The sequence below is a fragment of the Homarus americanus genome, unplaced genomic scaffold (assembly GCF_018991925.1).
Source record: "Homarus americanus isolate GMGI-L3 unplaced genomic scaffold, GMGI_Hamer_2.0 scaffold46197, whole genome shotgun sequence".
NCBI lineage: Eukaryota > Metazoa > Arthropoda > Malacostraca > Decapoda > Nephropidae > Homarus > Homarus americanus.
Window position 1 is genome coordinate 7240990 of NW_024723050.1, and position 20950 is coordinate 7261939.

Sequence of the window (20950 nt, forward strand, 5' to 3'; positions counted from 1 at the left end):
CACAACACAACACAACACAAGACACTACACACACCACTACACAGTACAGCACAGCACAGCACAACACAACACACACCACTACACAGTACAGCACAACACAACACAACACACACCACTACACAGTACAGCACAACACAACACAAACACCACACACCACACACAGTACAGCACAGCACAACACAACACACACACCACACAGTACAGCACAACACAACACTACACAGTCCACTAACACTACACACACCACTACACAGTACAGCTCAACACAACACTACACAGTCCATTCAACACTACACACACCACTACAACAGCACAGCACAGCACAATACAACACTACACAGTCCACTCCAACACTACACACACACTACACAGCACAGCACAACACAACACACACCACTACACAGTACATCTCAACACAACACTAGACACTACACACACCACTACACAGCAGCTCAACACAACACACAACACACACCACTACACAGTGCAGCACAGCACAACACAAGACACACTACACACCACTACACAGTACAGCACAACACAACACAAGACACTACACACACCACCACACAGTACAGCACAACACAACACAACACACACCACTACACAGTACAGCACAACACAAACACAAGACACTACACACACCACTACACAGTACAGCACAACACAACACAACACACACCACTACACAGTACAGCACAACACAACACAAGACACTACACACACCACTACACAGTACAGCACAGCACAACACAACACACACCACTACACAGTACAACACAACACAACACAAGACACTACACACACCACTACACAGTACAGCACAGCACAACACAACACACACACCACTACACAGTACAGCACAACACAACACAAGACACTACACACCACTACACAGTACAGCACAGCACAGCACAACACAACACTACACAGTACAGCACAACACAACACAAGACACTACACACACCACTACACAAGTACAGCACAACACAACCACAAGACACTACACACACCACTACACAGTACAGCACAACACAACACAAGACACACCACTACACAGTACAGCACAGCACGACACAACACACACCACTACACAGTACAGCACAACACAACACAAGACACTACACACACCACTACACAGTACAGCACAGCACAACACAACACACACCACTACACAGTACAGCACAACACAACACAAGACACCACACACACCACTACACAGTACAGCACAGCACAGCACAACACAACACAACACAGTCCACCTAACACTACACACACCACTACACAGTACAACACAACACAACACAAGACACTACACACACCACTACACAGTACAGCACACAGCACAGCACAACACACACCACTACACAGTACAGCACAACACAACACAAGACACTACACACACCACTACACAGTACAGCGTAGCACAGCACAACACACACACCACTACACAGTACAGCACAACACAACACAAGACACTACACACACCACTACACAGTACAGCACAGCACAACACAACACACACCACTACACAGTACAGCACAACACAACACAAGACACTACACACACCACTACACAGTACAGCACAACACAACACAAGACACAACACACACCACTACACAGTACAACACAACACAAGACACCACACACCACTACACAGTACAGCACAGCACAGCACAACACAACACCACACAGTCCACTCAACACTACACACACACCACTACACAGTACAGCTCAACACAACACTACACAGTCCACTCCAACACTACACACACCACAGTACAGCTCAACACAACACCACAGTCCATTCAACACTACACACACCACCTACACAGTACAGCACACGCACAGCACAACACACACACACAGTCCACTGAACACTACACACACCACTCACACAGCACAGAGCACACACAACACACACCACTACACAGTACATCTCAACACAACACTAGACACTACACACACTACTACACAGCAGCTCAACACAACACAACACACACCACTACACAGTAGAGCACAGCACAACACAAGACACTACACACACCACTACACAGTACAGCACAACACAACACAAGACACTACACACCACTACACAGTACAGCACAACACAACACAACACACACCACTACACAGTACAGCACAACACAACACAAGACACTACACACACCACTACACAGTACAGCACAACACAACACAACACACACCACTACACAGTACAGCACAACACAACACAAGACACTACACACACCACCACAGCACAACACAACACAAGACACACCACTACACAGTACAGCACAGCACAACACAACACACACCACTACACAGTACAGCACAACACAACACAAGACACTACACACACCACTACACAGTACAGCACAGCACAACACAACACACACCACTACACAGTACAACACAACACAACACAAGACACTACACACACCACTACACAGTACAGCACAGCACAACACAACACACACCACTACACAGTACAGCACACAACACAACACAACACACTACACACACCACCACAGTACAGCACAACACAACACAAGACACACCACTACACAGTACAGCACAGCACAACACAACACACACCACTACACAGTACAACACAACACAACACAACACTACACACACCACTACACAGTACAGCACAGCACAACACAACACACACCACTACACACACAGCACAACACAACACAAGACACTACACACACCACACACAGTACAGCACAGCACAACACAACACACACCACTACACAGTACAACACAACACAACACAAGACACTACACACACCACTACACAGTACAGCACAGCACAGCACAACACAACACTACACACAGTCCACTCACACTACACACACACCACCACAGTACAGCTCAACACAACACCACACAGTCCACTCCAACACTACACACACCACTACACAGTACAGCTCAACACACCACACAGTCCACCAACACTACACACACACCACTACACAGTACAGCACAGCACAGCACAACACAACACCACAGTCCACCCAACACTACACACACCACTACACAGTACAGCACAGCACAACACAACACACACCACTACACAGTACATCTCAACACAACACTAGACACTACACACACTACTACACAGTGCTCAACACAACACAACACACACCACTACACAGTACAGCACAGCACAACACAAGACACTACACACACCACCACACAGCACAACACAACACAAGACACTACACACACCACTACACAGTACAGCACAACACAACACAACACACACCACTACACAGTACAGCACAACACAACACAAGACACTACACACACCACTACACAGTACAGCACAACACAACACACACCACTACACAGTACACACAACACAACACAAGACACTACACACACCACTACACAGTACAGCACACACACACAAGACACAACACACACCACACACAGTACAGCACAACACAACACAAGACACCACTACACAGTACAGCACAACACAACACAAGACACTACACACACCACTACACAGTACAGCACAACGCAACACAAGACACTACACACACCACTACACAGTACAGCACAACACAACACAAGACACTACACACACCACTACACAGTACAGCAACACAACACAAGACACTACACACACCACTACACAGTACAGCACAACACAACACAAGACACTACACACACCACTACACAGTACAGCACAACACAACACAAGACACTACACACACCACTCACACAGTACAGCACAGCACAGCACAACACAACACCACACAGTCCACTCCAACACTACACACACCACTACACAGTACAGCACAACACAACACAAGACACTACACACCACTACACACAGTACAGCACAGCACAGCACAACACACACCACTACACACAGCACAGCACAACACAAGACACTACACACACCACTACACAGTACAGCACAGCACAGCACAACACAACACCACACAGTCCACTCCAACACCACACACACACCACTACACAGTACAGCCCAACACAACACTACACAGTCCACCCAACACCACACACACACCACCACACAGTACAGCTCAACACACAACACCACACAGTCCACTCCAACACTACACACACCACTACACAGTGCACAGCACAGCACAGCACAACACAACACCACACAGTCCACTCAACACCACACACCACCACACAGTACACAGCAGCACAGCACAACACAACACACACCACTACACAGTACATCCCAACACAACACTAGACACTACACACACTACTACACACAGTACAGCTCAACACAACACAACACACACCACACACACAAGACTACATACAACACAAACAACACAAAGACACACACAACACTACACACACCACACAGTACAGCACAACACAACACAACACAACACAGTCCACACACCACTACACACAACACTCACAGTACAGCAACAACACAACACTACACACACCACTACACAGTCCACACACCACCACACACAACACTACACAGTACAGCACACCACTACACACACTACTACACAGTCCACACAACACAACACAACACACACCACTACACACAACACACTACACAACACAAAACAACACAAAGACACACACAACACTACACACTAATACTACACAGTGCAGCTCAACACAACACAACACACACCACTACACAACACTACATACAACACAAAACAACACAAAGACACACACACACACACACACTACTACACAGTGCAACACAACACAACACTACACACACCACTACACAGTCCACACACCACTACACACAACACTACACACAGCAGCACAACACAACACTACACACACCACTACACAGTCCACACACCACTACACACAACACTACACAGTACAGCACACCACCACACACCACTACACAGTCCACACAACACAACACTACACACACTACTACACAGTGCAACACAACACAACACCACACACACCACACAGTCCACACACCACTACACAAACACCACACAGTACAGCACAACACAACACCACACACACCACTCACACAGTCCACACACCACCACACACAACACCACACAGTACAGCACACCACTACACACACTACTACACAGTCCACACAACACAACACTACATACACTACTACACAGTACAACACAACACTCACACCACTACAGTACAACAACAACACAACACAACACTACACACACTACTACACAGTACAGCACAACACAACACTAGACACACCACTACACAGTACAACACAACACAACACTACACACACCACTACACAGTCCACACACCACTACACACAACACTACACAGTACAACAAAACACTACACACACTACTACACAGTCCACACAACACAACACCACACACACTACACACACAGCACAACACAACACCACACACACCACTACACAGTCCACACCACTACACACAACACTACACAGTACAGCACACCACTACACACACCACTACACAGTCCACACAACACAACACTACACACACCACTGCACAGTACAACACAACACTACACACACCACTACACAGTACAACACAACACAACACTCCACACACACCACTGCACAGTACAACACAACACTACACACACCACTACACAGTAACAAAACACAACACAACACTACACACACTACTACACAGTACAGCACAACACAACACTAGACACACCACACACAGTACAACACAACACAACACTACACACACCACTACACAGTCCACACACCACACACACAACACCACACAGTACAACCACACACACACCACACAGTCCACACAACACAACACCACACACACCACCACAGTCCACACAACACAACACTACACACACCACTACACAGTCAACAACACAACACAACACACACCACTACACAGTACAACACAACACTACACACACCACTACAGTACAACACAACACAACACTCCACACACACCACTACACAGTACAACACAACACAACACACACCACTACACAGTGCAACACAACACAACACTACACACACCACTACACAGTACAACACAACAACACTACACACACCACTACACAGTCACAACACAACACAACACACACCACTATACAGTAACTCAACAAACACACACCACTACACAGTCCACACAACACAACACTACACACACCACTACACAGCACAACACAACACAACACACACCACTACACAGTACAACACAACACTACATACACCACTACACAGTACAAAACACTACACACACTGCCACAGTGCAACACAACACAACACTCACACACACCACTAAACAGTAACACAACACAACACTACACACACTGCTACACAGTGCAACACAACACAACACTAAACACACCACTACACAGTACAACACAACACAACACTACACACACTACTACACAGAGCAACACAACACACCACACACACTGCTACACAGTGCAACACAACACAACACTACACACACTACTACACAGTGCAACACAACACAACACTACACACACTGCTACACAGTGCAACACAACACAACACTACACACACCACTACACAGTACAACACAACACACACACTACACACACCACTAGACAGTACAACACAACACTACACACACACACACAGTACAGCACAACACAACACTACACACACCACCACAGTACAACACACACACAACACTACACACACCACTACACAGTACAGCACAACACCACACACACCACTACACAGTCCACACAACACAACACCACACACACCACTACACAGTCCACACAACACAACACTACACACACCACTACACAGTACAACACAACACACACACACCACTACACAGTACAACACAACACTACACACACCACTACACAGTACAACACAACACTACACACACTACTACACAGTCCACACAACACAACACTACACACCACCACTACACAGTACAGCAACACTACACACACTACACACAGTCCACACACCACAACACCACAACCACCACCACACAGTCCACACAACACAACACTACACACACCACTACACAGTACAACACAACACAACACACACCCACTACACAGTCCACACAACACAACACTACACACCTGTACACAGTACAACACAATACAACACACCACTACACAGTCCACACAACACAACACTCACACCACCACTGCTACAGTACAACACAACACTACACACACCACTACACAGTACAACACAACACTACACACACCACTACACAGTGCAACACAACACAACACTACACACACTGCTACACAGTACAACACAACACAACACACACCATACAGTGCAACACAACACAACACTAACACACACCACTACACAGTGCAACACAACACAACACTACACACACCACTACACAGTCCACACAACACAACACTACACACACCACTACACAGTGCAACACAACACAACACTACACACACCACTACACAGTGCAACACACACAACACTACACACACCACTACACAGTGCAACACAACACAACACTACATACACAGTACAACACAACACACACACACACACCATAACACACACCACACACACCACTACACAGTGCAACACAACACAACACTACACACTGCTACACAGTACAACACACACAACACACACTCACACAGTGCAACACAACCACAACACTACACACACCACACACAGTACAACACACACTACACACACCACTACACAGTGCAACACACACACCACACACACACCACACAGTCCACAACACAACACTACACACACCACTACACAGTGCAACACAACACAACACTACACACACTACATACACAGCAACACACACAACACTACACACACTGCTACACAGTACAACACAACACTACACACACCACTACACAGTGCAACACAACACAACACTACACACACCGCTACACAGTGCAACACACAACACTACACACACACTGCTACACAGTACAACACAACACTACACACACCACTACACAGTAACACAACACAACACTACACACACTGCTACACAGTGCAACACAACACTACACACACCACTACACAGGTAACACAACACAACACTACACACACCACTACACAGTACAACACAACACAACACTACACACACTGCTACACAGTACAACACAACACTACACACACACCACTACACAGTGCAACACAACACAACACTACACACACCACTACACAGTCCACACAACACAACACTACACACACTACTACACAGTCCACACAACACAACACTACACACACACCACTACACAGTGCAACACAACACAACACTCACACACACTACACAGTGCAACACAACACAACACTACACACACTGCTAACAGTACAACACAACACTACACACACCACTACACAGTGCAACACAACACAACACTACACACACTGCCACACAGTCCACACAACACAACACTACACACACCACTACACAGTGCAACACAACACAACACTACACACACTGCTACACAGTGCAACACAACACAACACTACACACACTGCTACACAGTACAACACAACACTACACACACCACTACACAGTGCAACACAACACAACACTACACACACTACTACACAGTCCACATAACACAACACTACACACACCACTACACAGTGCAACACAACACAACACTACACACACCGCTACACAGTACAACACAACACTACACACACCACTACACAGTACAACACAACACAACACTACACACTACTACTAACAGTCCACACAACACAACACTACACACACCACTACACAGTACAACACAACACAACACTACACACACTACACAGTGCAACACAACACAACACTACACACACCCTACACAGTCCAACACAACACACTACACACACCACTACACAGTACAACACATACACTACACACACCACACAGTGCAACACAACACAACACTACACACACTGCTACACAGTACAACACAACACAACACTACACACTTACTACATAAACGTCACAACATAACACTACACACACTCACACAGTGCAACACAACACAACACTCACACACTGCTACACAGCACAACACAACACTACACACACCACTACACAGTGCAACACAACACAACACTACACACACCACACACAGTCCACACAACACAACACTACACACACCACTACACAGTGCAACACAACACAACACTACACACACCGCTACACAGTGCAACACAACACAACACTACACACACACGCTACACAGTACAACACAACACTACACACACACCACTACACAGTCCACACAACACAACACTACACACCACTACACAGTCCACACAACACAACACTACACACACCACTACACAGTAACACAACACAACACTCACACACCGCTACAGTAACACAACACAACACTACACACATTGCCATACAGGACAACACAACACTACACACACCACTACACAGTGCAACACAACACAACACTACACACACTACTACACAGTCCACACAACACACACTACACACACCACTACACAGTGCAACACAACACAACACTACACACACTGCTACACAGTACAACACAACACTACACACACACTACACAGTGCAACACAACACAACACTACACACACCGCTACACAGTGCAACACAACACAACACTACACACACCACTACACAGTAACACAACACACACACAAACATCGCTAACAGTCCACACAACACAACACTACACACACCACTACACAGTGCAACACAACACAACACTACACACTGCTACACAGTGCAACACAAACACAACACTACACACACCGCCACAGTACAACACACACACTACACACACTACTACACAGTCCACACAACACAACACTACACACACACCACTACACAGTGCAACACAACATAACACTACACACACCACTACACAGTGCAACACAACACTACACACACCACTAACCAGTGCAACACAACACAACACTACACACACCGCTACACAGTGCAACACAACACAACACTACACACACTGCTACACAGTACAACAACAACACTACACACACCACTACACAGTGCAACACAACACAACACTACACACACCGCTACACAGTGCAACACAATACACACTACACACACACTGCTACACAGTGCAACACAACACACACCACTACACAGTACAACACAACACAACACTACACACACTGCTACACAGTGTAACACAACACAACACACACTACTACACAGTGCAACACACAACACAACACTACACACACCACTACACAGTGCAACACAACACAACACTACACACACTGCTACACAGTGCAACACAAGACAACACTACACACACCACTACACAGTACAACACAACACAACACTACACACACCACTACACAGTGCAACACAACACACACTACACACACCGCTACACAGTGCAACACAACACAACACTACAACACTACACAGTACAACACAACACAACATTACACACACCACTACACAGTGCAACAACACAACACAACACTACACACACCACTACACAGTACAACACAACACAACACTACACACACCGCTACACAGTACACAACACAACACAACACTACACACACCACTACACAGTACAACACAACACAACACTACACACACCACTACACAGTACAACACAACACAACACTACACACACCACTACACAGTACAACACAACACAACACTACACACACCGCTACACAGTACAACACAACACAACACTACACACACCGCTACACAGTACAACACAACACAACACTACACACACCACTACACAGTACAACACAACACAACACTACACACACCACTACACAGTACAACACAACACAACACTACACACACCACTACACAGTGCAACACAACACAACACTACACACACCGCTACACAGTACAACACAACACAACACTACACACACCGCTACACAGTACAACACAACACAACACTTTGGTCAACAGCCAGATTTTTACATCTTGTATTTAAGAAAAAGTTGGAGTGTCTTTACTTGGCTCAGTTTGTTTTCTGGACTACTTGTTATCTTCTTTATTCTTTTAATTGAATTAAAGTTATAAACACATTTATACTTTAGTTTTTATTTTCTTAGAAAATAAAAGTTTTTATAATTCCTTCGCATTTTTAAAAAACTTAAAATTTGTGATCCTCTATCTAAAAACAAGGCCCACCTTACAGTGACTTATGGATGTTGTTATATATAACAAGTTGGCGGAAACTATATTATGTTTTGTCTTATTCTAAAAAATAAGGACTTAGGTGTTTATTTCTTTTTAGCTGCTCAGTCCTCTTTGATCTCCCCTCTAACAGCGAAAACTATTCTATTCAGTAATTGCGTTTTTTTTAATATACAGTAGTTGAAGAAAATTCACGTTTTTCATTTTTCATGGTAAATAAGTAAGTGCTTGTCTACACACATTATTTTGTTTGTTTTATGTTCACCTTTTAATCTGCTGTTAGATGGTGAACTCTAATACTCTGACATATTTTTCTAAGAAAATATTTTCTATTTGGGAGCACCTCTGTAATCCCTCAACCTATCTCCAGGAAATGAACAGTCACCCAAAAATGTATCGTTACCCATGGGGTCGATTTGGTCATGGTATCGTTAGTCCACTAGTTTTGGAAATGTTGATACAGTCGACCACAGGTATAAGTATACACTATTATCTACTACATGAATTAAATTATCTGGGAACACTTTCGTGTACAGAACCGCCAGAATTTCAGAATGACCAGTAATTTATAATTTATTCCTTCATATATTTTATAATACATATTTTGTGTATACAGTATATAAATACTGTCGTGTGACGATGCACTGGAGAAGATACCAAAGCATTTCGTCCAGGTTTACCAGCTGTAAAGACGGAAAAAGTAACGATATATTTTATGGGCATTGTTCGTATGTACTGTATTATGAAACTAACAAACTATTTTCATCTATCACTCGCTAACTTTTCTCTGGTGAAGGTTTTGTAGAGACTTCCTGTAGAGCATCTGTTTGTAAATTAAATATCTAGTCACTTAATGGCACCTGCATTTATATATAATTGTTGGCACATCACTCTTGTAATATTTACTTACCGGCACCTCTCATGTGCGTCTAAAACAGGATAGAGTTCGACGGGTCATGGGTGCCGGTGCCTACCAGTCCAGCTCAGTACGTCAGGAACCGCTACGGGGTCGAGGTGTTCCGTCACGCCCAGCACTGGTTAGATACAGGTCAGTGTTTGTGTTTAGGTAAGATGGTGAGAAATTTATATATATATATATATATATATAGTAGAGAACGTTGGACAAATACAGTGTGTGTGTGTGTGTGTGTGTAATAATAATAATAATAATAATAATAATAATAATAATAATAATAATAATAATAATAATAATAATAATAATAATAAACGGTTTATTGATAGAGTTGCAGCCGGTGGCTGAAAATATACAGACTTACATTTGATTTAGACATAATGATATAATATGCATTGAATACATTTACAGGGCTGTACATTGTGTGTGTGTGTGTGTGTGTGTGTAATTATGAAACCTATCTTTAATATCCACTGTGTTTGTACGTCCCTGCTCCGTGTTAACACTTATATTTCCCAACATTATTTCCATTCTTAATCTTTATTGAATCTGACAAAGTTCATGAATCTGTATAAGAATTTTATCGTAATTGCATAAGTAAATGTTCTCCGTATAGTTATTGTTGTGTTTAAAATAATTTTATATTTAGCTCCCTTACGCTTCACTGTCATATTGTATTATATAAAATACCTGTATATATTAATCTATCACCTGCCTTAAGTTTCTACCTACCTTCGTCATCTTCACCAGTACTCCCGCTACACTTCAGCTTTACTCTCCCTTTGCACCCCCAGGCCGCACCTCTGGCTGGGAGGAATACGAGGCTGGTAAGTTCCTGCCGTGTTCTCGCCCCGCCCACCACGCCTGTCTCGACCAGTACCTGCCTGACGGTAACCTGAAGCTCCACCCATTGTGCGTCACATAGACAGCCCTGGGGTGACTCACGAAGAAGTTCTCAATCAGTATGTACCCTCAAGCTACACCCGTGCTGTTACGTGAGCAGATCAAGCTTCTCCCACTGTGTTACGTAATCACACATATTCCACCCAGTGTCCTACGTAATTAAAAAAGATCGACCTTCTGTATTGCGTAATGTCAACAACGTTCACTCAGTCTTGCGTTCCACGTGCAGGGTAGTGTTTTCGAACACTCATATACCGTACACTGAAATGCCAATCACAAGAGGTTATGGCGCACTAGCAATAAACTTCTGGGATTATGTAAGGTTTTTTTTAGTGAGTTTCAATTTATGAAATAGGATAAGTATTTTAGGTGCAGTTAGACCACATCCACCCATGTTTGTAGTGACATATAACACGGGTATAATAATCTCCGCCCCTTTGGCTTTCTAACCATGTGAACGAGTGAGTTACACCAACACCCTGTAGCCACCACTCTACCGTCTACATTACTGGCACTCGTAGCCTAAACCTTGTATCGTTTCCTCTCTTTGTTTCTTCAAGAGTTGTATGAACACTAGAATAGTTTTGAAGATCTGCCGACTAACTCCGCCCTTATCGATCTTGTGTAATTTAGACATCAGACTAGTTTTGAGGCTTCTAATTCCGCCCCTTGTTAATCTTAGACAATTAGAGTACAAGAAGACTGCTGTTATATGTCGGTCTTATAACATTTGTCCCCCAGTAGGGGTAGAGAAACACACAACTTAAGAGTGTTAAGAGACACAATAGAATACAACAGCCTAGAGCAACCATAGTTCCTTAAGCTTTTTCTACCCTAATCATGCAATAAATAGTAAATACAAAGAAGAATATTAGGGACCAGCATCGACCTATATTCCTAAACATGTAGGCAAAGGAGGCGCCTTAGAACCCTTTGTTACTTCCCTTCCATTAGTGATAGAAGGATATTTACCCTCTAGAATTGTGCAACACCGTCCAGCCACTGTTATCTCTAGTTCCAGTTTGTGCCAAGTAGTTGTGTGACGAGGCTCGTCCACCTCACAAGAAGTGGTGTGTCGACCCCTCCCACCCCCTCAAGTTTGTAGTTCTGTAAAGAACTTTTGTTGCAAGTGGTTCGTGTAAATAATACGTAACTTACTGTTTTATCACTTTGTGACCTTCACTTAAGATAAAATCTGACAACTGAAGTGTTGCGTTAACACATTAACGTTTCACTATCAGTAAGCAAGTGTCTTACTGACAAGCTTCTGTAACACATTAGACTGTAATACAGACCATCACTGGATGGTTTACTGTACCGGAGCTTGTCCACATAATTTCGTCTTTAAGCCTTGAATAGTTCTAAATTAGGTACCATATGTGCTTATTTGTGTTATGATAATGAAATTTACCTCCCCTGAAAAAAAAACATTTCCATATAATAAAACATAAAGAGTTTTTGTTAATAAACGAGTAGTTAACAGTATTATCTGCAGCTTCTTTGGTCAATAGACAAATAATTCGTAAGAGTGAAGATATTCTCTCTAGTTATCACCTACAATTTACTAGTGATCCTCCAGTATATTAAGAGACTATCACACTGCTTTGTACATCCGCCGACCCACAGACAGTTGGCGATTTCCGAAAACTTCCAACTCGATTTTCGCCAACTTGCCTCGAGCTGGATTTTATGATAAACAAAAAATTCTCCACCACCATTTTACTTCCCAGAATCAAATAAGTTTCAGTACTATTTCTAACAGTGCTTATGAACAGTGCCTCTAGCCACTAGTTCAATTGCAATGATTTTATTAAAATTTTGGAAAAGTAAAATAGATTAGTTATTTACGAATTTTATGTTCACTTCAGAAGTTATAACCTACTTTTAGTTCACACTGTTACTAGCAAACAAGGAGAGACGACCGAACGACAGTTTTCATGAAACAAGTAAAATGAGGGATGTCCACAACTGAGGTTGTAATTAATTATCACAAGGAGCTGTGATCTTCCAAGACAAAATTTTTCTGACATCAAGTCTCGCCATCTATACGCACAACTGATAGGGATTTGGTGATAGGAAGGACACCGCGCGTGTGGTTAGAGGCTGGAGATCAACACTTGAGTTTTGCGAAATTTTTGATTAGTGTGATGCTGACTTCCGTCAACAGGTGCCAATATTCGGCTTAAGTCATTCGCCAACTTCTCGCGTTAATGTAAACAGCATGAGTTTCTAAACCATTAGGTTACAGAATACAAGTGAAACATTGTACATGCTGTTAACAAAGTCCCTTGAATTTTGTGTTTACTGAGTTCCTCGTGGCAATTAGTTATCCAAAACGCCGGTATGACTCTCTTTACATGATTACCCTTCACCATCTGAGCTGTGACATAGACTTGCTACCGGAATTGTCATACCGTATCACGGTCGTCGGTGATTCATACCTTTACAAGTTAAACATGCCAGTCCAAGTCAGTGTCACAGCGAAAACTACAGTTGAGCAGAAAACTGGTAAACATAACTTGAGTTTTTGATGTGTGACTTTCCTAAGGGACTGTAAGAACAAACATCTAGGGACTTTGTAAACATCCTGTAGTTGCCAGCAGAATGTACTTGTGGACTATAGAGACGAGTCTCTCGTCGCAAAAGAGAACCCATTAAAAGGGTGCTGACACCTTCCTTTTTGTGGATCAGTTGCACCTCATATTTTACGGCTGGGATAAGTTTGATAGCTACAGATAAATGTGCATGTGAACCAGCTTACCTGTTAGTCCTGTCCGGTTAATACTACACTGGTGGCAGGCGGGGATCCTGAGAGATGAGGCGTGAGGCACAACCCTTGAACCCCTGCCAGGTAGGTAGTGGACACACATCCTCACGCCCCTCCTGGTAACGATTTCGTTATTAAAGTGAGGGCACATGGTACATTGGTGGAGCTATGTCTATAATGAGAATCCTGGACCTTTTCACCATTTATTATAATAGTGATTTAAAAAAAGAAAAGACCGGAAATTAGACAAAAAGTGAGTGAAATAACGAGGCATATGATAATAACTTAATCTCAGTAAAATTACAATGTGAGTGAACGAGAACTAAAATATATGTGACAAGGCAAAAATTATTACTCCCCCTGGGCAGAATAATATCATCCTGTCATCTAATTACACAACACTGTTCAACGTTCGGGCAGTACAGTACAGGGTAGCTTGGACCTAACAACACTTGGATTCTGAAGAACCAACTGATAATATGAACTTGATGCTGAGCTACACAATAGTGCCTCTTTAGAATTAATGAAGGACAACACCTAGTCCTTCATTGTCTTACCATGTGATGTTGAGAATCATTGTGACAAAAATGTTATGGTTCATCGTGATTGAAAATTAAATCAAAAGTGTATGGCCTCAGTGTTTCAAGAAATGTTCCAGTATATTCACACATGTGCATCTAACTGATATTACTTGAATAATCTTACTTTACATTAACAGTAGTTTGCTGTAGCTGTTAAGACACAATAGTTAGGAACTTTATCTATCCCTTGTGGGAGCTATAGACTAAGTAGTGAGAGATATCCATGAGATACCTGCAGGTGAGAAACAACCTGGACAAGAAGGTACTGTGACGTCACCATTGCAGCGCCCAGGAACAAACAAACTAGTGTGGCCAGAGTAGCAAGAACTCTCTCACTGTCAACAGGGAAAACAGGTAGACGTCGAATCCTGTTAGAGGACGCCTTCCAACTCTTAAATGATGACGTGGAATACTGCGAGGTTTAGCAAGACGTGACGACGTACTGTAGGTGTGAGGTGAGGCGCACTGGTCTGCACTATGTAATGACTCAACTACTGTGTACTGGTTGTGTGTGTTGCCTCTACTACACCAGCTGATGACTATATAATGTTAACATAAATACATAAATATGTTTGTCACATTCATATCCGTAGTAGTGTATTATTATTTACATGTTGGTTGTGTATCCCGACTTTACCATATCTGTTGACAACTTCCCCTTGCATGTTTGGATATAATTTCCGTCCAGTGAAGTTCACGATCGCAATAACTTTGTGTTGTGGGTGGTATACAGCTGACGTATATTAGCGGAAGTTTATGAAGTGTTAATGCTATTATAAAATGCACACAAACACACACATAAATATTAGTTTTTGTTTTATATCTACAAATATAATATATAACAACTGTCAGTCGAGAAAATGATAGATAATTGTTTATTTCTCGATTCTTAAATATAATGCGTTTTATATTCCTGATAAATTGTGTTTTTGTTTGTCTTAGGCATTTTACATTAAGTACTGTTAATTAACACATGAAAACAAAATATTAAGAATATATTTGTTAATGAGCAAGCTAAGAGGCTCGCTGAGTCATTGTTTACACTTTTAATTTAACAATTCGTGAATGTGGTTCTTCTTCTTTGGTTGAATTATTTTGTCGTCGATATTGTGTTATAATTATCGATAACGTTTTTCTTTTTACTTACATATCATATTAATATTAGAGCTTTATTAAAATTTATGTATTGGGGTTGGCGACACCTGTGTAACATTGTCAGCCAGCGCTGAGACAATTGCACACCATGATGCCTCCACCCACACAGACTAACATTCTTTAAAATATATATATAGTAAACTAATAAAAGAATTTATGTTTACTACACACGGTATACTACTAGTTTAGGGAGTAAATGTCAGTTAGCGGAAAACTTACGTGCTAGGGAATGTATACCAGACTTGTTGCCGTAAATATTATTAACAGTGGAAACAGAAATATATTTATTACTTTTTGTTAATGCATTTAATAACTGGGTGAGGAAATGCAGGAGTGCCTGGCACCTTTGTTTACACTGTCGCACACACCTCAACAAAGGTTGCTTCCTTCCTGGTGGTTGCATGTCATTTTGGCTGTGGCGTCGGTGGCCAATTCTTTAGTTTTGGTGTAAGGTATAACCAAAGTGTGGGATATCAAACAAGCTTATACACTGAATCTGTTATAGTAATTTTAATCTGATACTAGTAAGAGCTAAAATCGAACTTCAGTAGTGCGTTTAATGTGAGACAACATCGTCTTTTTTATTCTAACATTTCTGTCAAGCACAAAGAAAAAATACATTAAAAAAAAGAAGCTCGTAATGCTTCTTTATCCAGGGCAGAACTTTGGGCTAACGAGTGCAAGTGAGTCCCATAGGTATGACAGCCCGTTCGGATACAATGTGTATACATTACTAAGCCTGTGGACGGCACTGCACTCGACCACCTTCACTTCCCCAACTTATAAATCTAAGATAGATGTGTGGATTGAGGGCGCCCAGGGATCGAATTATCGATTCTTAGGACAGGAGGCGAGCACTGAATCCACTCAGCCACCGCCCCCTAAATCTTACGTGTATTTTATTTTGAAATTTGTTCCGATATACTGTTATCTTTTACAACTATCCATTCCTGCATTATGGATGTTAATGAAATACAGGACCGCATCACTTATATGATATAATAATATGGCTGTTAAATCCCACGTATTCTCATGGGTGCTCCGGCTCATGGAACATTAACATAATGAATACACAGACCACCTCACCGAGTTGAGAATGGATTTCAAGGTCTACTCGACTTACTCGGTGAAGCCAGGCTGCTGGAAGATGGTCTTTCGTTTAGAAAAAAAAAATAGCGCATTGTGGCAGTCACCGGACCCGTTGAGATAGTCAGGATGTAAAAGAATATATATAACTTAAATGACTTTTATATAATTACTCCTAACAAACTTATCCTTGATAATGATACTAAGGAGAGTAAAAAAAAAATCGTCTTCCTTAATGAGATCACAGGTAAATTATGTGCCACTACCTTTTATTGTACTGACAGCATAATTTCCCTAATACTATACTGTACATCAGTTTAAAAGGTTGCCATAACACTGAAATATGAAGGAGATATTTATGATATATACTGTGTACAGAGATGACGTCAACCATAAGACGCTCAAGGTAAAGCAACACGATGATCCACGTTTGTTTAACGACAAAAATTTTAATTCGATGTCCATAACATTACATTACATCATGTAATAATTAAGTTTATAATTCCCATTATTAAATATAGTTAGTGTGTCATTTACGCCGCTAATAAACTTAAGTTATAGTTTCTTAGATATTATGACTTTTCTTGACGGCAAGTAATTGTAACTTGTATGTAACTTTATTAAGGTAGTTACGACACCCAAGTACTATATATATATATATATATATATATATATATATATATATATATATATATATATATATATATATATATATATATATATATATATATATATATATATATATATATATATATATATATATATAAATAATAAGACAATACATTATAATATAAAAGTCAGTTAATAACTATTGTGAAATATTTTATCCCAGTTTGGGGAAGATTACGTTGTTAAAGTGATCTACATAATCCCAGCTCAGGCCAGATGTAATCCAGGCGTCGTCGTTGAGAATCCCACCTCACGAAAACTACTAAAAGTACTGGCAACTGTATTCCACGCGGACCAGCCTGCAGGGGTCCCCACAATGGTTTTAGTTATTAAGTGTAACAAAAATAGAAAAGTTAAGACAATTTCTTAAAAAAAAATTTCAAAGTTGTTTTCTGAGATATATTACAGAACATTTGTATAAGGTATCTACCAACCCCGGCCATTGAAGAACCGAAATCTGAAGCAAAAAGAACAACACAAAAGGTTCATAATAATTTAAAGGTTGATAGAACAAGACTGATGAGTATGCGGTTCATTGTTTTCTCTCTCTGGCTCAGTACTGTACTGTACATCCTGGGGTTATATCGTCACGTGTCCTCTGAGGAAATTGTAGACTCTGGTTTGTTTGTTTATTCTACATGAACCAGTACACTGTGCTGTTCATTATCTTGGTGAGATAAAATGGCTGAAGTTTTATTGGTGATTCACTAGGGTCTCCCAATGAACCGAGAGTCATGAGGTTCATATATTGACCTTTGAACAGATCCCGTATTCAATGATTTATCCTCTTTCTTGACGAACCACCGTGTAGTGCCCATACCTTGTGAATAAACTGTTCAGCACTGGTTCAAACATTATTGGTGAATTAATAAATGTTACGTTTTTTGAAGAACCGCTGGACAGTGTCCCCATCTCCTTAATAAACTAATAGTCGGTGTGGTTCTTCACATTTAATGAGTCGGTAGTAGTAAATATGGCTCGTATAAACTATAAGACACTGTGCGTCATTCTTTGTTGAACCAATATACACTGTAGGTCACTGAACTAACAGGTGAAGTGGTTATTATTTTGACGAGTAAGAAGCAGTTTAGTACGATTCATATCATGTTTATGAACCGGGAGACGGTTTGGTTCATATCTGTAATGGACGATGAAATTCATACTCTTATTGATGCAACAACCAAGGCAATTACTCATACACGAGCAACTCAAAAATATATTGAATTAATTGACGGCGTTTAAATTCCCGTACAGCTGCAGATTGTCGACTTTTCCGGATGCTTTACTAAGTTGTGTCTGTTCACACACAGTTAGAATTGTTCATACTTATATTCTCCTACAAACAATTATCGTTTTCTTTTGTTTTATAAATCAGTGATACTTCCCTTTTCTCTTACTAACTGAACACCAGTACGTTACATTTTCTAATAAAAAGTCTTATTAAATTTCCTCATTGTAAAGGTAACTAGTGTTATTAAAATTGCTCTATAAAAAAATAAAATAAAATGTTGCTGGTGGAACGTGAGGCATGTGTTAACCTCCACACAGCAATAACCTGACCGTCTTCACCCACAACATGTTTAAGGAACATGACGTAAATATTACTGCTGTAACGGTCTGAGAAACCCTTTCTTGCTCTACTTGATGATCCAGAATGTGTTTCTAAGTTCATTCATATAAAATGTGGAGCTATATGGCTTTTTATGTTAATTACAATACCGATTTATTTTAAACAAACCACTGAAAATTA

General features: G+C 41.6%; 1 protein-coding gene across 1 annotated transcript in view; it reads left to right on the forward strand.

Moving 5' to 3' along the window:
- LOC121863321 overlaps positions 1-19253 on the forward strand; it is a 76873-nt gene extending 57620 nt beyond the window's left edge. Inside the window, exons 7-8 of the mRNA XM_042361941.1 lie at positions 12065-12174; positions 12834-19253. Coding sequence (XP_042217875.1) covers positions 12065-12174; positions 12834-12964 — 241 coding nt within the window. The 3' untranslated portion in view covers positions 12965-19253. The remainder of the gene's footprint in view (positions 1-12064; positions 12175-12833) is intronic.
- Positions 19254-20950: the final 1697 nt, after the last annotated feature.